General features: G+C 35.5%; 1 protein-coding gene across 2 annotated transcripts in view; it reads right to left on the bottom strand.

Moving 5' to 3' along the window:
* The window catches only part of SPOCK3 (SPARC (osteonectin), cwcv and kazal like domains proteoglycan 3), a 163,461-nt gene that overhangs the window by 44,695 nt on the left and 93,431 nt on the right, over window positions 1-25,335 (bottom strand). For both annotated transcript variants that reach the window (XM_066317620.1, XM_066317621.1), the window contains 2 exons: window positions 19,801-19,927; window positions 3,271-3,385 (listed from right to left, as the gene is read on the bottom strand). In XM_066317620.1, coding sequence (XP_066173717.1) covers window positions 3,271-3,385; window positions 19,801-19,927 — 242 coding nt within the window. The remainder of the gene's footprint in view (window positions 1-3,270; window positions 3,386-19,800; window positions 19,928-25,335) is intronic.

Below are 25,335 nucleotides of genomic sequence, written 5' to 3'. Positions count from 1 at the left end.
TTTCATTCACGGCTGCGCAACTCAGTATGACCTGGACACCCCAAATTCTGGCACATACTTGAAAAAGATATTGGGGCAAAAGCAGGACATAAGGCAATGGCTATGCTTGGAAAACAAGATGCTCCCTCACGTGTCTCTCATCTAACACATCTGTCATGAGTGGTGGTGCTTCCACTTCATTCTGCTTTACCTTCTTTTCCCATCGTACTTCTACACAACTTCCTAAGCCCTCCCTCTCTTCTGTACTCCCCATATTCATTTATTTCAAACTTTGCATTCCCCTAATACTACCTCTAATTCTCCACAGATGTCCCCCTCTCATTTGTCACCCTGAGTGTATTTGTCTTTTGTGTCTCTATTTAAAAATTACTGGATTACCTATTGTAGTTTATAATTTACATGATATCCATTGTTTTACCTAAATCATATTCAAAAAAAAGATGGTAAAGATTTTTTATTTTATTGTGGGCTTTTTTTGTTGTGGGGTTTGGTTTGGTTTTATTTTTTGTTTGTAACTTTTTTTTGTTTTTCATAACACTTACACACCTAGACCCAGATCAGGGCAAGTTCTCAGCCCTTTCATTTGTGGATTTAACCCAAGAGACCCTGCATATCAACTGGGTTCAGTGTTTCTAAACATATCTTTAAAATCAGACAGCCTTCACAAAAGCCTGGATTCCCTCACCTGCCTCATGCATTTATCAGAGATAAGGATTAGGCAGACTTCATAGTTCACCTCCAACTAAAAGGACCCTATGACATCATTATCAACTTCCCCTACATTTTAAGAAGAAAATCTGTTTTTCTCAATAGTGGTTTAATTTTGCTCCCCAAAGGAGTATAGGGATCCACAACAAGACTACTTTGGAAAAGTTTATAGACATAGTTTGCTCTCCAGATACACCCAAAAACTCAGTAATTTCAAAGCGGAAAGATGAAAAATTGTCCTAAATAGCCCAAGTAGGAGATGTATTTTAGGAAACGCTTACTTAAGTTATCCCTGAAAAATGAAAGTAATCTTACTTTGCCTGTTTGGCTTAATCAAATTTTAAACAACTGACATATGTATATGCAGCTTAGAATCATGGAACCACAGAAACATTCAATTTGGAAAAGATCTCCAAGATCATCAAGTCAAACCACTACATCACTTTACAGAGCTCCATTTAAAGACAAAAATTGTATTCTTGTAACTTTTGTTAGAAGAACTGCTGTTCTAAGACATTTTGTATTCTGTCACAATAAAAGGTAAAATTTCGCTAATGATAGTCAGCTCACTTTCATGTTTCTCAAGTTTCCTGGCTTTTAGCCTTGTAAAGAAAATATATTAACAAATTTTAGCATTGCAACAAAATGAAGCATTTGGAAAAGCCTTGTATTTTGTTTGCTCTGACAATCTGTCAGGACAGGATTAGTGTTAATAATTCCTTTATCCATTATATCTTTTTTCCTTCTCTTTTACATAACTAGGCACAAGTAATCTTGACTCCTTGGCAATTTAAATCATCAAGAAGAGTTCACTCTTTATTTTAAAAATTCCAATTTCTGAAGCAAAAGAAAGTCTCTAGATTTTTTTTTTCAGTGTTTTAGCATAGAAGTATGAAAAATTAAATATGCTTGAAATAATACACACAAGTACAAAGATAACTGCATCAGGTGAAACAGCTTCCAGCAGAGAAAATGCTGATCTTACTCTGGTAAAAACTAAGGGCAATGATAGTATATTAAAAGACTAACACTGGAGAATGGTAGGCCTGCTACTCACAGAGAGATGCTTTTTGCCTCATTATCTTAATTTCACTTCATGCCCACTGTTAAGCAAATATTCCCATATCCATCCTGGAGACACAAAAATTACTGCTAGAGGATGCTGCAACCGCATGAAGGTTACACTCACTGTATATCTTATCAAAGGAGCCACATTAGCTACATGATGCTGGGTCTTCATTTCATTCAACAATGTGAAAAGACGACATATTTATCTATTTATTTTTAAGATACTACATGAAATTGTAAATTAATGCTTTAAAAAAGTTAAGACTATCATTTAGTCAGAGGGGTTACAGCACAGGGAGTATTTGATTATATAAATTCAATTAATATTTAATTAGACAATCAATTACATTGCCAAAGACAAAAAGGGGACCAAAAGAAGTGTTTCAGAGCAGTTTTTTAATTGACTTGTATGCCCACATACAGTTTAATCTTTATAGTGATCATCTTCATTCATTGTTAAAAGAACATTAATTTGTTTTTTAAACTAGGGGGAAAAAATTGTTTTGGCAGTAGCTACAGCTTATAATGGAAAATAAGTCTATCCTGCACAATAAACCTGGAATAGTGCTTCAACTATAATGAAATATCAACGTTAATGCAGGAAGGCAATATTTGTTCTGTTTATTGTTATAAAGGCTGCTACACGAACAAATCCACAATCTTTAAAACTAATTTTGCTGTATTTTCAATGCATTTTACTCATCAGAAGTGTTACTATACAGAAAGAACAAAAAGAGGCATCTAACAGAGATCAGTCTAAATAAACTTTAAAAATGCAGACTTCCAACCATGCTTTTTTTCTTACAGATTCAGGTCCATAGTAGCCTATAACCTCACGACAGCTCTCTGTTCAGATGCACCAAAGACAGTATCATGTTTTACCTGCCATAATCACATGGGAGCCACTGAAATACAAATACGCTCAGCCACATTTTTTCTCTCCAGTTTCTTCCAGTTGCACCAATGGCTAAGAAGCACTGCAAAGCAACTTTGTTTTCCAGCAGCATCATCTCATTTGTGGTCCAAAAGGAAGATGATTTACTCCTAGCAAGCACTTTTCAAATGAACTCACTTACATATTACAGCCATTACTGACAGTTCTACAGCTCAACTGCTTGCTCCTATGACCACTAACAAGGACTTCCTTGCTATCACACTACGTTTTCTTGAATATTCAACTAAAATGCTGCGGAGAAAGGAATTAATTTCTTGTCTAAAATACACCTATAAGCATCTCAAGGAGTATTAAAATAGAAAATGAAAAAAAGAACAGCGGTAACTCATATGACAATAGCTCATTTGAAAAATGTGGATGGTATTTTACTATAGATACAATTTCAAAACCCTTGGCAAAGAAACAACCTTGAACAAAATAAAGCTGGTTTTATTCAAGAATAATGAGTGTTTCTGATTAACTGTAATATTCCATGTGCAAAATATTCTTTCCTTCTGGAAATGAATATTAAAAATATCACACAAATTACTGTCACTCACCTCTCCTGTCATTTCTGCCTGCATTTGTGGATTTGTCAGAAGGGCAAGGGCAACGTCCTTCACATTTCACTGAAATCTGTTTTCCTGAGACACAGGCTTGATAGTCTAATTTGCACTGTAAGGAGACAGAATGGCTATCATTAATATAAACATATCTTATTAAAAATAATTCCAGTTCCAAGAAATTTGAAGCAATCTTTCATAAAATGCTTAAATCTTTGCAGACAGGTGTGAAGAAGAGTCTTCTGCAGTATATGCTACTTTTATAACAAAGATTAGATTAAAAAAAGGTACAAAGTTTTTGGTTCCTAGCCTGGCTACAGTTTCAAACTCAATTCAAGCATGAAGACACTTGTGGTGTGAGACTAATTTGAATATCCATGCTAAATGGAGCTAGACTGCACTGGTTTTATCTGTATTCTATGAGCAAATAAACACGGCAACAACATTCATTACTGAAACTCAACTTTTATAACATATATAAACAGTCAATTTTTATAGAATTTATACTGAATTTCTATCTTTAAGATGACAGCATCCTGGTAAAAAACATTAGTGAATAAAATGAAAAATTGTGCCTAATGTAATTCTGCATAGTGACTGTTTTTTCTGATACAGAAACAGATTAATTTATGAGGTTCTGATCTGTGTACTTACAGCTCTAATCCAGAAACTACGTAAAAGCTAACTATATCTGAGAAACAAAATTGTTTCAAGTGTATAAAAATAATGCAGTTAAAAGCCACATACAGAGAAAATAATATCACTGTAAACCATTGTCACTCCTACTAAAAAGCTGAACTTTTCCTCCAGTAAAGCAGTTCTTTGCATAGAGATCTTTCTCTGGGATGTTTTTGCAATGTATTATCAGAAAAAACATAAAGAAAAAACTAAGGGAGGGAAGCATCTACAAAGAGTTTTTTCAAAAAGCAAAAGAAGAAAGATTGTTATGGGGAACACTTCATCCTTGAACAAAAGATACCACATGTCTCTTTCAATAGGTAAAGGACACAGAAGCATATGAGTCAGAAAACCAGTTCAAATAACAAATAAAACCATGAAGTGTTTTCTATGCATCACAACACTTCAGAACAATCACACCAGAATTTCTCTCCTTTATTCTCTCCGTCGTATTTTATTAGGGTACATAACGTCACTGTAATGAAGTTCCATTATATGATTCTCAGGATTTCCAGAGAATGCCAAAGTCAAAGTTTCTCTCTCTCTCTCCCCTAAAAGTATGTAAGGGGTGAGAGCACTGCAGCTATGTAAGAATCAAAAAGCCTCCTGAAAGACTGCACTTAAGGTTCCCACTAGTATGCAGATGTAAGCACTGTGAATTTACAGAACTTTATCAACTTTTTAAGTTGTCAGACTTCTAGTCTTGTCACACTCTCATGCAGTTCTGTAACTTCCATAACCTGAAGTGCATCGCTGTATCAAAATGGTACATTTTTGCACTATTGCAAGTACTAAAAAGACAGAAAATAACACCTCAAATTTTGTGTACTTAGGTAAAGCCATTATGTCAGTTTTGAATGTGTCACCTTTTGCCAAAAAGGCATGGTTGAAGGAAAATTACACTAACAGAACTTTTTAATTCTCCCAAAAAGAACCCAACATAACCGCTCCAATTGAAAGCTATATAGCACTAGTATCTCATAAAGGACTAGAAAATGGATGCAAAGCAAACACCTCCCTATGCTCATTTTGAAACAACTGAATTCTTTTTCTATCTCAATTATCCTGGCTGTACAGGAGAGTGCTTGCATTACTATGATGCCCACCAGCCCTCTCTCCAGAAAGTACATGACCAAATTCACATTTTAATCTTCAAACCAGTATTTGGAGTTCGTGGAATGGATTACTGCTCAAATTTAATACTTATCTCTGTTAAAAAGAGATGTCTTTCCTCTTTTAAGATGTAAGAGATTTTATTATTCAAACTTAGTAGTTTAAGGATTTAAACCTACAGAGAGTTGTGCTTTAGGCTATGATTACCCTAATAGGTGAGATCACCTCTTAATATTTGACATATAAACCCATTCCAGGTTTGATTTACTAAGAAACAGAGTATAAAGAGTGAAGGAAAAAAAAGCAAGGAAAAAAACTTTTATTTAATTTCTGAAGATTTCTTTAATCCTCCCTTTGAGAGATTATTTTTTTACAGTCTCCAATGCTCCTAACTTTGATTCACTTGAATGTTGCTGAAGAGACTAGTAAATACGTCATAGGTGCTTTAGCTAGCATCATGAGTTGCAAGTTAAGTCTTTTTAGTTTATCTTCCTTTGAAAAAGGCGGTCTACTCAGTCCTATTTGCAAATAACACTATCCTTTTAAACACTAAACAAACTTAATGCTCAACACCTGGCACAGGCAGAGATACCTGAGATACTGAGTGCAAGGTCAGGACACAACACTTCAAACCAGTACTCCTGTTCACATGTATGATAAAATTTTACCCTTGCTGAACTCATTTTAAGGACAGGCAGGCAGCAGAGATATATTCATTGTTTTCAGAAACAAAGCAACATCATGGTGCTTGCATAAGCTGGAAATGAATCAAGGCAGTTCTGACAATTTCCCATTGCAGCAGCTAACGACACGAGGAACAGAACCGTGGTTCAAACCTCTTGTCATCATTCCCCAGATTAACAGTGCACTAGGGTACCGTAAAGATAGCTCAGTTAAATATTGGTGGGTCAACTTCCTTCAATGTTACTCTTAAACTGGCAGAAGAGCAAGCAACATACCTGAAAAACTCCACAGAAAAAGAAATCGCTGACATGAAGGCTACGAGGACACAATGAGAAATAGTAGTCAAAAAGGAGGGTTGGTGTGAGGGGATTCATGCCAGGGTAGTACTCAAAGAGCTGCCTATTTCCTAACCAGATCTCTCTCACTGAATTTTCAATGGTCTTGGGAATTTGGACAATTAACAGGAAGCTGGAAAATGCCAACTCAGTCCCACGTCCACACCTGGTAAAATTATGGAGATTATTCTGGGAGTTACAGGAAGACATACGAAAGACAATGCAGTCACTGGTCACAATCCTGGTTGGTCACAGGCAGGACAGCTCAACGAGGATGAAGTCCAACTTGACAATTTCCTTTTACAACAAAGTTACCCACCTAGCTGACCAAGGGCAGCCAGATGATAGAACCTTTTTTGATTTCAGTAATGCTTTCAATACTGTCTCTCACAGTGCCCTCCTGGACAAAGCGTCCAGCAGACAGCAGGACAAGCCCATCATATGATGGGTGAGCACCCGGCTCATGGGCTGGACACAGGGTGCTGTGGGGTGAACGGGATAACATTAGGGGCACATCAGGCTGGTGACCATTACGAATGGGGTTCCACACAGCCCCACCGTAGGTCCAGTGCTCTTCAAGGTCCTCATAAAAAACTTGGATTATAGGACTCAAAAGTATGTGAAGCAAATTTGCCAATGATATTCAATTGGAGGAGCTGTTGACTTGCTCCAAGGCAGAGATGCCCTGCAGAGAGACCTAACCAAATAGGAGGGGTGGGCAATCACCACCTCTATGAAGACCAACAAAGCAAAGTACCAGATTCTGCAGCTAGAATGGGGCAATCCCAGATGTACAGATGAACTAGGGAATGAGATGCTGGACAGCAGTGCCATGGAAAGGAAGGAGTCCTGGTCAATGGCAAGTTGAATTTGAGTCATTGTGCCCTAGCAGCCAGGCAGGCCAAGTGTGTCCTGGGGGGCATCAGGCACAGCACGGCCAGCCAGGCAAGGGAGGGGATTGTCCTGCTCTGCTCTGCACTGGGACAGCCTCACCTTGAGTGCTGGGGGCAGTTCTGGCTGCTACAACATAAAATAGACATTAAGCTATTAGAAAGCCACAAGGACAGTGAAGGGCCTTGAGGGGAAGCCATATGAGGAGTGTTAGAGGTCACTTGGTCTGTTCAGCCTGGAGAAGACTGAGGGGAGACCTCATACAGCTTCCTCATGAGGGAAAAAGGACAGACAGGCACTGGTCTCTCCTCTGTGGTAACCAGCGACAGGACCCAAGGGAATGGCCTGATGCTGTGCCAGGGGAGGTTTAGGTTGGAAATTAGGACAAGGTTCTTCACCCAGAGGCTCCCCAGGGAAGTGGTCACAGCACCAAGCCTGGCTGGTTGCTGTAGAGCTGCTGGTAGAGTTCAAGGCTACCAGGCACATGGTGTGACTCTTGGGGATGTCTTGTGCAGGCCAGGAGATGGACGTGAGGATTCTTGTGGTCCCTTCCAACTCAGGTTATTCTATGATTCTAGAGGGCTGGAAGATGAGCTAAAGGATATCCTATTAAACATGGAAGAGTTTTAGAAGATATAATAAAATGAAATAATAAAAATAAAAAGAAATAATAAAAATAAAAAGAATAAAAATAGTAGTAATTTAAAAACAGGCTAAAATATAAAGTAATTCAATACAGAAAAGTGCTGTAGTCTACTGTTACATAGGCAAAATAATCAAGATATTAACAACGCGCTGGAGCAACTGGCTAGACATCCATTCTAAGGGAAAAATAGAAGTCTAGTGATCATTAAGAACAATTTAGCTGCATTTAAAAACATTATACCAGGACATAAATGCTAGTGCAACCTACAAAACATGCAAGATAATTTCACACAGCTCTGGCAGCACCGTACAGCTTGTGACAAGGTTTCAAACAAGAGAGGAATTAATTGAAAAACGAGTAACAGGAATAAAGAGAAACCTGAAATATAGTCACCAAAAAGAGTGGGTCTTAAGAAAAGATGATTCACATAACAGCTGTCAAATAGGCAAAAAACATCTGAAAGGTACCTGAAAAGAATACCACAATGAATGCTACAAGAAATAATTGTCTTAAATTGCTACAGAGAAGTCATAAATTAGATACTAGGCAGACTTTTCAAAAAGGGTAGTGACATCTTAAAACAAATCACTGGAGAAGCTTTTTGAATCTTAGTAATTGTCTTTACAACCAGGCTTAGATAAATCCATCAGGAATTACACCTGTGCAGCTTATCTTGCTTTGAGAACATGCGTGGGTCAGATGGCATCCAGCTTATTCACCTGGGAAGTACAGAACAGACCCGCTACAGTAATGAACCAGTGTCAAGATATTACTGCTTGCATAAATCTTGTTCATTTACTGAAGAGTTTTAAAGATGTGTAATGAATGACCTAGGGAGATGGCACAAAAGGAAAGAAAAGTAATGTTTGTACTGATCTATTGATCCTAGATAATTTCAGCAAAATTCTGTTTGGTACTGAGTGTATTTGTGCTCTCCTGAGCTCTTGAAAACCTGACAAATTATTTGAGAACATGGTAAATATTTTTAGATAAACTAAAACAAAAATAAATTGAATATACAAATGCCTTGCAATGTGAAATATGAACAAAAAAATCCTTAAATTGGATATTGACATCTCACATATAATTTATTTGCTTTCATCTGCAGAACCATCATCACTCTGTAAAAAGACATTTCACACAGAGGGACAGTGTGTGAGACAGCTGTAAATTAGTTTCTATTTGTAGACTTCTCAAAATGTACAGGGAATAAAGATATATTAAAGTATATGAGAAATTAAGTTTAACTATCTGGCTACCATATAATGAAAGACCTAAGAGTGTACTGACAATTTCCTGATTAGATAAAAGAAAGTAATGTCCATTCCATGTGTTATGTGAGTGAAGAGCTCTCTGGAAGAAAGGAACAGAATCAGGATTGCATTATAAGTCTACCCAAAAAGAAAGATAAAGTCCTTGTGCAGCATTGACTCTGGAATTTCCTATAATCTTATCAATCTGCTTCTTCTCACAGAGTTAATTCTGTCCATTTTTGAGAATGTTACAATCTCAGTGAGTTTTTTCTACAACAGTACTCTCTTGCCAGGAATATCTAGTGACTTTTAAACAAAACTAACTCAAACTAAGTAATAAATACCTGTGACTTCTCTGGCAAGTAAAGAACAGAAGCTCCTGAACAGAAGCCTTGAGGTACAATCTGCAGACACCACCCTCCAATCCCTCTTTTCCATCTGTATACATCCTGGGCAGCTGGAAGCAGATCTGGTACACCCCTAGAGCATGCAAGTCAGTAGATATTAGATGCCAAGATATCCATCTAGATGTCCAGTGAATACTGTGTCCATTATGTGCTTCAAGCCCTTCACACTGAAAGACTGAAGTTTGGCCAAATACATAACACACCCTTTTCTAAACAGAAGCAGATCTGCAATATTGGACAAAATGTGAATTCACTGTTAAAGAGTCTTTCAGATATTTTCATCTACTAAAGTGCTGATACTTACAGAAATGATTTCTAGAACACCATCATATTTAATACTGAGCACTTAGTAAATTACTTTATAGGCAAACAATAATTAATATTTATGCAACTGTAGAGTGTCCATCTTTGAAAAGTAACCATCACCTTTAACCATACCTTATCTCAACTACAGCTCTGTAGATGTCCCTAATGGTTTTGTACATTTAAAAATCAAACAGGGCATGCTATCCAATTCTAGAAAAAAAATACACACCTAAATAATTAAATTCAGATTCCCCCTGAAAATTATCAGTGCTTATGCTACAAATAGAATTGCCAGGTTTATTTGGAATATCCTTTCAAGTTTATATGTTTCCACCAAAATATGCTTACAGTTCTTTCTTTTCTGTATATTTTCTAGATGATCAACAATTCATGGTCAGGAGATTTCTGTATGATGCAATCAACAGGATCTCTGAGAAAAGAGCTCCTTGCTAGAGTACCACAAAGATACATTTTTTTTCCCATATCATTATATGTTTCACAGGTAGAAATCTTTCCAATAGAGCCCCACATTCATGCATCAATACAGATATTTTCTCTCTCTTGTTAGAAGCTGGTATGTCTGACAGCTGAACAGATAATCTCTGATTACTCAGTACTGGGTGTTTTCAACTTATCTTCATGCTGTTTTCTTATCCACACTCTCCATTTTCAAACTTTATTCCTATTTCACAAGGATACATTCCCCATACATTCATTACATACATTCCCCAGCACAAAATTTGCCTCTGCTGTATTTGGTGCAAATTGCTTTGTGAAATTATGGCCTCAGATTTGAGCCTAAGTCAAATACGTAAAGAAAGCATCTTTTTTAACTCAGTGGTTAAAAAAGATGGTGGGTAGGGTGAATGTTGATCAGGTATGTTCCAGGTGCAGCTCAACACAGACCATTACCTGATACAGAAGATGGCAGAGAAGTAAAGGACTGCTTCGTGCAATCACTTTAGGCTGGCTTAAAATGAAGGTGAAAATATGGCCAAAGTTAGTGATATGGTAAACCTAATTTTGAAAATTTTATGTAATTTTGAATTTCTTTACAAAAAGCAGCCAAGAAGGTATAGAATTTTAAGCCAAATGCAGCTAGGCATAATGCCAAGAGACCACATTTTCAACTAATTCAAGCTTAAGAAAGGAAAAATTAATGTGCAAATCTATCCATGAAACATCCCGGATCTACAGATGCCTTTTTTAGCATGTGTATTACTCACCTAAAAAATAGGAGTTTGGACAAAAAAAAAAAAAATCAGAAAAAAAGTACTACTTAAAATAAAAACAACTGTTGAATCTATTAACCATAAAGACATGCAACTAGTACTTTGATCAGAGAAAAACAGGCAATATGTCTACTGAACCAAGACTCTGAGCAAAGAAAATCTTCTGTGGTTGAAAGACAACTGATGATACATTGTTCATGAAGCTATGATTTAGAGAATGCTATTTTCATGAAAAAATGAAAACCTGTATGCACAATTTTCTTCCCATCTACCTTGTCTGTTTTCTTGAGCACTCTGCAGTGCAATAGTATAAAATTAAAAGCTTGAAATCATCAAAATCAGGTCAACTGGATATTCAGTCTTTTTCAGACACCCTAGAACACATATTAAGTCACAGAAACATGCTGATAGATGTCTACTGGGATTATTTAAATGAGGCACCTACTTATCTTTGCTTTCCTACTTAGAGGCTCTTATAGACACATGATGCTTAGGAGCTTCTGCAAATCCTTCAAAGAACTTATCTGCTTTTAAAATCAGCCATCTGAATTTTTAGACACCTACTCAGTTTGAAAAACATACACCTCACTATCTTATTCTACATATATTGCAAATAAGCTAACTAATATTTTATACCATCAAGTTAGAACACAAAGCTTAATTAATGGTAAATTCCTACCTGAAATACACTATTTCTAGTAAATTAAGAATAATTAATAATGATGCTTTTAGTAGTTGTGTAAAGGATGTAATCTATTTCCTCATATCCAAATGAATATTTCAATATTCCTTGAATACAATAAGTTGTGTAAAAAGGTATTTTAAAAAAATTAATTATTGTGTTTTAAAAAACTTATTCACAAAAGGGCTAAAAACATATAACCATGTTATATATTATATTGAGCTCTTGACTTTACTCCAAAAATATAAACATTGATGCAGTCTGAAAATTCACTAAAAACTTGTATGCTTAACACACACATACAAAAAAAAAAAAACCACCAACCCTCTTTCTGAGGTATACAAGCATATACTGAAATCAATAAATTCTGGTTCTTATTCAGAGCTCTTGCCTGTATAGTCCAAACCTCAGGACTTCATCAGGCTCCCTGTTTCAAGCTTCTCCATCATATTTATCCCACCCAACATAGAGATGCACAGAATGTGACACAACACTGTGTGTAATAAGATCCTTGGTGTACCCCATTGCTTGGCATTCAGTACTTTGCAATTTTGAGAAATTTTCTTGAGAGACAGAAAAATAAATACTGCTCAGATAAAACTAACTTTACACTTTCAAGTTCCCACTATAAATTTGAAAACTAGCATTGAAAGAAAATGTTTAAAAGTGAACAAAAACATATCATTCTCCTACACAACCATCTTAAAAATAGGTGACTATATTGGTTCAAACATCAGCAAGTAAAGCTCTTTACTGATTTTCATCTCACACGCAAATTTCTGAATAATGGCAATAGTAACACAGAAGTAATAGCAAAGCTGTAAAACCTTATAACAAGACGCAAATGGCTTCTAAAAGTGTGGATTTTTTTGTTTAAACAATTTGCTTATTCCTTATTAGCATGCATTATTGCTGTATTTTTAATGTGATATGACTTCCTAAGCCATGCTGGCTGATTGCATTGCTAATTAAACAAGTTCAATTTATCCAATTATATCTAAGTTGAAATATTTATAAAGTTGTATCTGAGTTAAAATAGCATCTAAAGGGCATGCTCATTAGTTTCAATTACAGGAGAAATAATAAAAGTACTACCAGCAACATGCACAAACCTAGACAGTCCGTACTCAAGCAGCCCATCAAAGTTTCAAAGATATTTAAACTATTATTTGTCATCTGTGCTGAAAAAAAAAAAAAAAAAAAAAAAAAAAAAAAAAAAAAAAGGAAAAATAAATTCTATATAGTTCATTACAAGTAGGTGAAACATCTAGGCACTCACAGGTTTCTTATCAGTATATTGGCTGTACAGCTCTCTGCTTTTTTGCTCACCTAAAAATGTATGCTAATATTCATTTGAACTCCAAAGGCTAGATTTAATTTGTTAAAGAGTCCAAAATACAAGGCTCCATGTGCTATTTAGCAAAATATATTCATTAAATTCCACATTCATACTAGTTTTCACTCTGTCAGGAAAGAAATACAGTGTTGTACAAGTGGAAATTACCATTCCAAAGCATGATTTTTTCATTAGATCACATATCCCTTCTTCAGCTTAAAGATATAGATCTTATAGAGGCACACAGAACCATGCCTAAGTCTTTCCCCAATGTTCCGATAGTACCTGATTTCTAAAACATGCAAAAATTTTCCTTGTTCTGTGACAAATACATATGGATTAAAACCAGGACAACACAAAGCCAAGTTTCCATATGTCATGTTTTGAATAAAGAGCCAGAGTGACAAATTTTGCTACATCAGTGCCTATTTTTCTTTTCCAGTAAGTCTATGGTGGCCTAAGATTTTACTCTTTTTTTTTGCTGTTGTTGACGCATATGATGCAGTGAGGACCTACCTCTGATACTCAGTCATATGTCTGAATTTGTTTTCAATGAAATATATATCCATATAGCAATTGGCTTATGTATATAGTATTCCATTGTGAGCTTGCCAGAATTACAAATTTTAAAAAAATAAACAAACCAAAATGTAAGACTTGGAAGATGATTATTCCTCATTGGAATCTGACAAACAAACAAACAAACAAACAAATCTAAAGTTTCTCTTTTTCTCCAGGCCAACATGACTAGTTTATAGCACTATAGCATTGCTGGTCTAAATCTCTGTTATGGTGGCTGAAACCTATATTTCACAGTATTTAAGCCTCTTTCTAAATGCAAATGTGGACTGCATGAACACTGTGTAAGAATAAATTTTTAGAAGCTAAACACTTTTTTTCTGTTTGAATACTAAATTTAATTATATGTGTTAAAATTTTTAATTTGAATAATTCTTTCTAGTAATTTTTACTTTATTTGCACTTCTGTAGCTAATTGCCACAGAATGCTTTCACTGACCCAAGATCTGAGCCAGTTCTCGTTTGCCATTTGCTTGTTTCCATCCCGACTTCTTTAACTCCATTTTTATCATAGATTGTTACTATAAACTCTCAAAATCTGTTCCCTAGGTTGATGTTATTTAGTTTCATATAATTTTTAACCCTTCTCTCTCCCTATTAAAAGCTTCTTTTCCATATAGATGAAGCCTTTGGAAAATACTTTCCAGTCCATAAAGTTGCATTTTCTTATTTTTATTGAAGTATTAAAGTTTAGGTATCTCTTAATGCAAATTCAACATATAATTTTATACTAAATGAACATGATATTCTGGAAATGAAAAAGGGAATCAAACTCTTGCTTGTAAATTCAAAGGGAATTCAACTCTTGCTTGTAAAAATACATCATCCTAGTCTAAGAAATATTGAGTTACTCAGAATTTCAAAGCATTGAAGTTTTGGTAAAGCACTGTTATCTAAGCTACTGTCTTCTTTCTCTACAGCTTTAGCAACTATTTTGAATGCAGTAGATAAAGCAGAGATCAGTTATGTATAATTTGGAATTTTTAGTACATCAGCCTATTTAAAAATCTGGATTAAATAAAGTTAGTCACCCTTATGATATTTCTCTGCCCCCTTTTTTTTTTTTTTTTCCCCTTGAATACCACATCCTATCAATATAAAGGTTCCAGATAAAATTCCAGGCCTTACTGGCATAATCTATCCATGTCTGATTTTCCAGATTCAGCCAATCTCCTTTCCTTCTTTTTTCACTGTTTACCTTTTTTAACCATTTAAACAATAAACAACCAGTTTCTACTATTTCTGTAAAGACCCAAAGTTTACTCCAGGATCAATCAAGCAAGACACATTTTATTTTTCTCACTGTCTATTCATCATCTCACAGTCTCATTCAAGAAAAGTTTTTTACAGGGTTTTCATTTGGAGTTTCCTAAGGGGAGAGAATGGGTCAGAAAAAGGGCTGGCCATGGTTCTTTGGCTTTTTTTGAGGTTGTTCACCCCCTCTCTCAATTTACAACTTTTTTTTTTTATTTGCCAATGTAACTCAGCCACAACTTCATTATAACAGTACCACCCAGATTTGGTCTGTAGATGGTCTTATTTTTTTTTTTTTTTCACTTAGAGTAGAGTGATTTTGGCTGGGTGTTGCTTGGGCTAGAGATAGAAATCTCAGTTTTGAGATGCCCCTTTTGACAAAATCTACTTTTATTAGAGAAACAAATTGGTGCTGGTAGAGCATCTGGAAGAACCTGCTTCTTCCATCTGCAGAAGTAAAATACCTGTACGCTGTCAAACAATTTATTTCAGAGAGATTACATTATTTTATTGCTAAAGGTGACAGGCAATGATTTAACCTTATTATTTTTGGCTGCATTTCAACTGACAGTTAAGTCTACAGCAGATTGCTTAGTAACAAGGCAGATAAAAATGGAAAGGCATAGTGGATTAGCCCAATTTACAAAGTAAGACTGACATACATTGAATCAGGCTTGTGAAAAATACTTCCATTTACTATGTAATAGCAATTCTGTTTCTAGCAATCTCTCCTGAAGTAGAAAAGAACTTTCAACAGCTCAGGCATGTGACCTGAAAGCTCACAATACACTAATTAATAGATTTAAGTCCATTTAAGTTACATCAAATCATAATCCTTAAAATAACAACAAAGATTAAAAAGGCCAATATGTATTTTTTTTGGTTTTTTGTTTCTTCCCAACAAGCTGCCTAACACCAAACACACTGCTAAGAGATACAGATTATTAAGTTAAAATTTTAAAAATACCTGAAAAAGATAACAATGATTTTAAAAAGAAAAATGTCAAGTATGAGATGCCCTGAGAATAAAAATCTATTTCAGATTCATGCAAAATGATAAACAAAACTTCAATGGCGTATTAAACTCACTCCTTCACACAGTGCAACTTCATCCCCCACTTTTTCAAACCTCCTCACAGAAAGGAACTGTAATTTGGAAGACTGAGGAAAGTATGGGAATATTTAAAATATCTAAATCCAAATACCTGTCTATCTGCGGAGTCATTCAAAATTTTTATCCTCTTTTCTGACTACTTTTCTGTATAGGTTGCAGCTAAGTCTGAGAAGCTAGTTTAGACCCATTACTTTTGAAAAACACAATTTTTATTCTTGTTTTTACATACAGGGTTGCCATCAATAACACAAAGCTTTCATAGGTAGGAGAAAATAAATCTTATAAAAGATTGACTATCAATATCAAGCCACCTTGAGCAAATTGTTGCTAACAATAGAATTGCCAAAGAGATTCTAGCATAAAAACATGGGGCAATGGGCATAATTTAAAGATTAAGTTATTTCTGCTGTGTTTTCAAAATACTACAAGCACTGTTCATTGATCCTATTTAAGGTTAGATTTTGCTGAAGTGGGACTAATTGTCAACTGCATTCAACTTAAGAGTGAAAACTTCAGCCTATTATACCAAATACCAGAGCTGAAATCAAAATATGCAAAAAAAAAATCAAAACAAGATTCCTCTGCGTGACCGTATTATTTTTTTCCTCTTGGCCATTTTTCTGGAACTGCAGCTACAATATAGTGCAATATGGTAAAATTGTTTCAACAGAAGCATCCAAGCCTGAGCACCACCATCTCATCCCAGTCCCCCCAGCCTTACAGTGTGTGCTGCACAGCAGTGAGATGCTTCTCTGGGTGAAAGAATGGCAGCAGCTGGGTTGCTGCCTCCAAACAACCCATCTGAGGTGCACTTCATGTCCTTTTACTTCCCTATTAATCCCAGGAAAGATGAAGCTACAAACAGGCAGTGTTTTTCACGGAGAATGTCAAGTATATAGGGGTACTAAAGCCTTATGAGACAGCACTTCTTGAGAATTCCTAGTGTAAAAATGGATATTGCATTTTCAAGTGCTGAAGTCCAGAGAAACGCAGAAGGTAAAACCAGACCAACTCTAGAACACATGTAGTACTATTTAAAGGCCATTAAAAACAAGTAAAAATTGTACCACCATCATGCCAAGGAAATGGCAGGATCTCTTGAAACTGAATTTCTTCTCACACAATGATTAATGTTCACTTTGATTACTCAATATTTCAGCAGGTAATGTTTTTGTTTCAACATTCTTGTAATGCTAGGAACAAATATCTTACACCTGCTACTTTTCTTTTACAGTGACTTCATGAGACTAATTGTGAGCTGAGAAAACATTAAACCTAACCAGGACTGCAAAAATGAGAGGGAAACAAAATATCTTTACCTGACTCTGGAAAAGCCCAATATAGGAGATAACTTTTCTTTCTAGACAGTCGACCTATTATATCATCTTTTTTTGTTTGTTTGCTTTCCAAAGCAAAACACATGCATGAAATAGCTATAGTTACATAACTTAGTTCAAGCATTTCATGGGCTCGTCCTGAAAAGCAAAGATATACTCCCAAAAGAGCATCCATCTGACAAATGTCAACTGCCTGGCTGTGTTCTACAATACTATTACTATTTAATGAGTTATTTTCAGAAAATGTATTATACAATTTCCCAGAGTCATTGATGAATGCTTTCTAAATACAAGAAAAGTGCTGTATAAACTCCTACTGGAGCATGATGACACAATGAAACAAACTTTGACTGGAGCACAGGAACACAAATATTTGTCTTTAATCAATTTTTAAAAACATTGCTCTTGAAATAACCTGGCAAGGACCTCTGTTTTGATGCAACTGGCAGCACAGAATATGAAATCCTCACATCACTGAAAAGAAATAAAAATAAATATTTATAGGCTAATATAGATATTCTTTCACAAAAAAACCTTTTTAGACTCTTTCTTCAGTAATCCGAGATTTGAAATCTACCATTAGAAGGTAGTGGAAGACAAAAGTACAACCCTGCAGAAGATCTCTGATGGTGTATTACTTCTGCATTGAATCCAATCATTTCTCATCATTCCCTTTGAGCAGCTGCACCTTTAATGTATGAACTGATTTGAAAATATCTGCATCTTATCAATATGTTATAGAATTTTGTACACCTACTCCAGACCAGACCATGAGAGGCCAGAAAGGTCACTTCTGCCTAGGGAGTTATTTAGAACATAGCATTCCTATATGGTAAAACAGGAAATAGGCAATGAGGTTAAAGAGGGGTGAACTTCATATCAGATTAGGAAGAACATAGGGAGAGACTGCAATAAATGAAGTACACAGTATATAAAAAATAAAAAAGTTGCTCATCCAGTATTAATCTATCTACCTCATCTATTTAAATTGCAAAATTAGAGATTACTATCTGCATTATATCTGTGTGCAGCCTGGACTTGAGAATTAAAGACTGCCTGAACTTTTGAATGGCAAGGCAAAGTAAATACTAAATGACAGCCCTACCTAATGTCTAGTAAAATGCCAGCACACTTTCAGCTCATTAAAAAAAATACAGGCAAGAGTTAATGAAAATCGGAATACTTTTCAAATTCTTAATTTAAAGCCATAGTATCAATGAAAGGAACTGTTTTTTAGCTACACCAAAGAATCCAGAATTCATTTGTAGGGCCTCAGATAACCTGGTGTAAGCACTAGAATTTTTTTAATTACTCTCTTTAAAGGAAAACTAGGATTCTAGACCAAATCCCTATACTTAAACATTCAAGTTAGTAGAAAAAATGTTTTCTAATGTAAGATTTAGGATAAAAGCCTAAGTATTGTCAGGGTTTAGAAAGCACTAGTTAAAGCTGATTATTTATTTTATCAAGAAAAAAAAATCCTTGGAGAAGATACTTGTTCAATTCAACACCCAGTCCCTCCTGGAAACTAAATCTTTTTTGTCGACTTCACATGTGACTACAGATGTGTAAACTTCAGATGTAGTTAATTTGTGACTACATAAATAAACCCCAAAAAATTATGGAAACTCTAAAAATCTTTAGATACTAGGAAATATCCCTAAAGTATTTTGTTTAAAATGCAATATGCTATTTTTTCTTCATAAGTAACAACCACAGAGCCTTTTCATCTCTATCAATTTAATCTATTATTATACTTCTCTTGAAGCACTGGATATTATCTACTAATGAAACAATTTGTTAGAGTAAGGACACAGTGTCAGTAAGACAGAATACAGTAGCTCCTTTCACACTGCTGAATTACATGCTGTTTCAGAGAAAAATGGGTTTATCAAGAGCCCACACTTTTTTCTATTAAAGAAGACTAAGTTGTTAATGACGGCTGAGCCTTCTTCTGCTCCAAGTTTTAATGAAGGATGCTAAACAAATTAATCTGTTTTCAGCATTATGAAGTCCCTCCATCTCACAATTTCACCTCTGCACTGTACTAATGCAGTCCCAGGATTTTTGCACTTCAACAGGAGCAGCACCAAATATTTCATCCAAATAAGACTGGGTAAACTGACAGTGACATTTTAAAATTATTACTGCATCTCCAGATATGTATGAAAGAAAAGACAGGAGGGTTAAGGACTAGAAAAGGAAGATATGATTATGATCTTTAAACTCATAATACACTGTTGCAAAGAAAGATATTCAACAATCACATTATTACACTTTTTGGGTATGTTACATCTATGTCTAAGAGCCTGGAATTTGAAGAAAACCTTCAAGGCTCAACTGGAAAGCCTGACTTAACATATCTATTCTATCTCTAGCTGGAGACACCCAACACTTTTTTGCTTACTCAAAACCCAGCCATGGTGTCTTGTCACATTGCAGAGCACTCTTACACTCTGCTGCTCCAGGTATTATTGGTTTATGCTGCTTAGGGTTTGTTACCATTTTTCTTTTACATCATACTAAATACTAGAATTGTTGTAGGTTGCATTCCCTAATATACATACTTTAGCCAATGCAAAAAAAAAATGGTTGGTGTTACAATACATTATTTTACTCCCAAGAGCTGGAATTGAATGGAACAATGAAAGATTAATTTAGTGCTTTATTCAGTTCTTACCTGAGAAGAATATGTGTGACCATCTGATCCACAAACAGGATTGGTATAAACTACTGGACACTGCTTGCAGTTTGATGAAATGGGACCACCCCTCCACTGTTTATGGCCTAAACCAGCCTCTTTCATACTGTAAGTAAACAAAAAGTATGTAATTCTGATAAACAGTAGTAAAAATAGAACATATTCAGGGTATTTTAATGAGCCTTTACAAACAGTAAGCCATACATAACTTGAACCATAAAGTTTTCTTCTACATAAAGGGCTGCTAATGTCTTTGGCACAAAGTTCTTCACCTTTGTACTTTACTCTCTGTAATGATATTTGATGCCTGCATATTATTTCACTTTCGAAGACATATGAGTAGAAAAATTATTAAGATGATGCTTTGGGGACTGTTACAGTTATTGATCACTGAAAGATGTTGGAATTCTGTGGCACTTACTCTTTTTGTTATTAAAAAGTATGAATAGAACTACTGTATCAATACTGGTATTTTATGAGGCAACATTTAGGTTTTAGAGAACTGTATCATAAATACTATAGAAACAGGGAGGTGGTCCTACTATTTGCCACACTGAACACTGTCTTTCAGTGTTTATAATTTTCAAAATTCAGTCAACACTCAATACAAAAGTTTAAAGGGAAAAAAACCCAGGTTAGCCCACTCGAGCAGAGACTCAACCTACACTAACATATATGTGAATCCTCATATAAACATATATAGAGCTAGATGGATTATTTAAAGCCTTAGGAAAAAGCTAAGCTGGGTCAGACTAGAAATCTAAAATAAGTTATGATGTTTCTTTGCAATACTTTTACAGCTTCCAGTTTGTGTTATATAGCCATCTTCAGACAGGCATGCTTTTTTTCTCTGTAGTTTTCAATTAATTCTTATTCATTAATTTTTCCAATTTCTTCTCCAACTATGAAAGCATTTAGCAGCCACTGTACCCTGAAACAGCTTCTTTATGACCTAAAAATATATGAAAAAGTTATTTCTTGCATATAAATAAAAAACCAATAATACATGATATTTATACTGTTTGTTTTTTTCTTCTTGAAATCTTAATTAGGAACCTAAAACTGATTACACTTAGAATACAGCAATGACTTACCAGGACACATGCAAATGTTCAAACTTGTAAAATCTCAAATCAAATATTTTTTAATGGAGCAGAACTCTCAGAACTCTTTCACCTACAGATAATCAAGAACTATTTTGCTAGTAATGAATCACTGTTTGAGAAGAGCTTGTCTGGTGTAATAAAAAGAAACATGAGAAAATAAACTCATCCTCTGGTTTTATAATGAGCAGAGTAAAAGGCTAAAAGCACACACAATATTAAACTGGTGATGACAAAAAAACAAAAGCCCATTTCCAAGCCATGCTAATGTTAATATGCTGTGAATAATCTTAGCTCTAAACATTGTCTTTTACATGAAAAAAAAAAATCACAGGAATCATAGAAGTTTACATTCAGGTTATGCTGGGTAATGAAATTTTGAACTGCACAAATTTTTTTAGTATAAACAGGAACCCAAGATGCTGTACACAGAAGCTGTCATTTACTGATTTAAAAAAGCCAGAAATAGCTTTAGTTATATTTAGCATAATAAGTAATAAATTATCAATACAGGAAGATTTTATGTCCACCAGGAAATACTAAAAAGGAAACAATTCAAACATACCACCTTAATTAACAAGTAACAATCCTTTCTGATGAGTTGCATTATTTGAAGACAAAGTAAAAACCATTTCATTTCTATTATAGCAAAAAGAAGCTGAACTTTGCTTATGTACAATATGTAGTAATAATCAGACTACTGCTGCTCCTTTCACTTGACTGAGAGTTTTCCAATCATTCACATGAGTTCCAGCATCATTAGATTATACAGATGGCTGCATCTTTCCCTAACCTCTTGTAATCTTTATAGCTCGCAATTATCCAGAAGTGCCCCAGTAGCCTGAGGCTGCTGACATGACCAGCGTCCCAACTATCAACCTGATGCAATTTCTGTTTGTCAGAGATAGAGTAACTTTAAAATGCTGTACAAATGAATTGCAAAAAATATCAACAGAGAGAAGCTCATTGGCACCAGCAAAAACCAGACTGAAGTAGAATTTGTGAGATGCACAGGAGGACTTGGTGTAGATGCCTAAAACAAATCAAAGAAAGGACCAGTGGTTTAGCCTTTATACACCCTTGTGCATGCTCTTGATGAAGACAAGAAAAGAAAGCAAGGAAACAAAACCACCTCCTTTTAGATGAAGAGGAGTAAAATCACGTGAAGGAAAAGAGGCGTCTCAGAGAAAGGATTGCAAGGACAACGGAAGCTAGAACAAGCTCAGAACATAAAAATTGCAGTTCGGTGATGAGTGGAGAGGTATGAAGAAAACAGAAAATATTTGATAAAGTCAGATAAGTTATCTTCCTCAACTAACCTCTGCTTTGTTAGGCTTTTAAATGCTGTCGCCCAGGACACTCATTTAAGCTGAAGAGTGCCCTCTTTTACACAGAACTCCACTGAGGCCTTCAACAGATCACTGTTACCAAAACTGGCTTCGATATAACTAATAATATTTTTGTAAAAAACAGATAGATCTGTATTTTTCCCAAAATTGTAATGAAAGGCACATAATAAAGAAACTATTAAAAATGATACTTTGAAGGTATCAATTCAGACACCTGGTCATGGGAATGGTTTCTGTGGATATCTATTCAGAAGCTTTAGTACAATGACGCTGAAAGTGGACTGTATTATCAAAGCTGCTGAACAGCTCTTTTTGACTGTCAATCACTGACAGGCAAATATGAAAAGTCAATTAAAAAGGCTTTTAATGCTAGTTATGGTAGGCACAAGAATTTCACAAAATACCTGAATAAATGCATTTTACTTAACGTTCTCAACCTTTTTCTTTCACTATTATTTAACTGCATGAGATTTGTTTCTGTTGACTATTTCTTTACAACCAGGTGTTGGAGTTATGTTTTTTACAGCTAGGCAATGATCACACATACAAACTATTGACAAGGAAATAACTGAGAAACTACTGTGATGATAAAAGTTATCTTGAGATATGATCATTGATGTAAAATGTTATAAAAAATAGCAAACAAGGCAGTTATTTCACTTTAACAGATCACTTGCTTCTTCCTTGCATTTATTATAATTCAATATGCAAGAAGAAGAGCCAGATAACTGCAACTTGCAGCTAATGAAATTTTGTCATTTATTTTTGTGGTTCTACTGCTATCACTATAAAAGTTCTTGCACTTGTTAGTATGTTGTCACATTTAATATATGATGTCATGAGAAAGTCAACCTCTTCCATCAAAAATTTCTTGAAAAGGCTTTGGTACCTGTCTTGTAATAAAATAGATGTTACTGAATGCAAGCTCCTCCTTATCTGATATTGTTGACACCTAAAGGGTGAAATTAAATATATGGGCTTAATTTACCAGCAGTGCTTCTGATTGCATTAATTTGCATACACCAAACTGTGCATGCCTGCCTAGAAACATAATTAGCCAATCTGCCCAATTACTCTAGCCTATGTACCTGTTTGCATACATAAACTTACCTTCCTGTATACACACTGATTGTGCCTGCAAATACTTTGAGAATACTTAATGTAACCCTTTTAAAATTTAGCTTTGAGCAACTCTTTGGCAACATGACTTATTTAATGATATCTACAAAATGCATGAGTGCTCAGTTCAATGGAAAAATGGTATTTTATAGCTAGATTTGGTAATCTTCAAATACATTATTTCAAATATATACTGGTTGAAAAAAGTCTGAGTTACTAAAAACCAATCTTTAAAAGAACTCTTGTAATTCTTCTCTGATAACTACATTTGCATCTTTAGGAGATTTTAGAGTGATTCCAATTTAGAGAGTTGGCCTGATTATGTTTTGCCATGGCCTTTGGGGGACACAATCAGGCTGTGTCAGATTAACATAATCAGAAAAACTACTTGCATCATAAAATCTAAATTGCTTTCTTTAGAGTTGCCTAAATTACCTTCAAAGTTGCCTTTTCATGTAGAAGCCTCCTAGAAGAAAACTACAGTTGTCAATATACTATTAAGATCTTTCTTTCACACATCAAAACCTCTCAATTCATTACTGCCAGTTTTTTTTTTGAGTATATTATTTTCACTTGATTCTTTACTTTGCATTATTTCTAATAAATAGAAGAAAAATCTATCTGAATAAACTAATAACTGAATTAAACTGAGATAAACAGAACAAAAGTTAGGAACAGTAATGTAAGATTAATAAATTCTATTTTAGCAACTTACAGATTAACATTGTTTGTAAGACATTTATATTTATTGATAACCAATCTTAGTGCAGATTTAATGAGTTAGCAAGCATACCATTTTCATAAGACAAAAAAGCAAAGACTGCATCCCAACACAGCAATCACAGGATCATAGAACCTTCTAGGCTTGAAGGAACCTTAAAGATCATTTCATTCCAATCCCCCTGCCATGGGCAGGGACACCTTACCCTATACTAGGTTACTCAGAGCCCCATCCAGCCTGGCCTTGAATATTGTCAGGGATGGAGCATCCACAAGTGCTCTGGGCAACCTTTCTCTGTGCCTCATGACCCTCACAGGGAAGAATTCATTGCTAGTATCTAATCTAAACCTACTATTTTTCAGTCCCATCACTAAATGCCCTTGTAAGAAGCCCTCTCCAGATATCTTGCAGACCCCCTTTAGGGGGTAATACAAGGTCTCCCCAGAGCCTTCTCTTCTCCTGAACGGGCTGAACAACCTAACCTCCATCTCTCTCAGTCTGTCTCTATTGGAGAGGTGCTCCAGCCCTCTGAGCATCTTTGCAGCCTCCTCTGAATTTGCTCCATCCCATCCACATCCTTATATTGGAGGCCCCACAGCTGGATGGAGCACTCCAAGTAGGGTCAAACATGAATGGAGCGGGGAATCACCTCCCTCAACTACTGGCTATGCTGCTAGGGATGCAGCCCAGGATACAGCTGGATTTCTGAGCTGAGAGTGCACATTGCCAGCCCATGCCCAGCATGCCCAAGCGCTTCTGGGCAGGGCTGCCTTCCATCTGTCCATCCCCCAGCCTGTGCTGGTATCACCTCAAGCAGCACCTTGCACTTGGCCTTGTTAAATCTCATGAGATTTCCATGGGCCCACTTCTGGAGCTTGTCCAGGACCCTCTGGGTGGTACCTTGTCCTTCAGGAGTGTCAACAGCACCACACAGCTTGGTGTCATCTGCAAGTTTACTGAGATCCATTCAGGTGGAACTTCCTGTCCAACATTATTTATGGATATGCCTACTACAGATTTGACCTAGTTTTCATGCACTTCTTATATATTTAACTAGAAATGGACACATACTGAAGCAGAATTTGCTTAGCAAATGCCAGAGATGTGGAAAGAAATCCTGTATATAACAGACCGTATTTTCTGTCACAGAAATCATGCGTTCATGTTTTTCTAAAGACAGAGGTGCAAGTTGACCCTTAACATGTGTAATAACTCTATTACA

Source organism: Sylvia atricapilla, chromosome 4 (genome assembly GCF_009819655.1).
Source record: "Sylvia atricapilla isolate bSylAtr1 chromosome 4, bSylAtr1.pri, whole genome shotgun sequence".
Classification (NCBI taxonomy): Eukaryota; Metazoa; Chordata; class Aves; order Passeriformes; family Sylviidae; genus Sylvia; species Sylvia atricapilla.
Note: the sequence above shows the minus strand (reverse complement) of the source record. Positions and strands in the feature narration are given on the sequence as shown.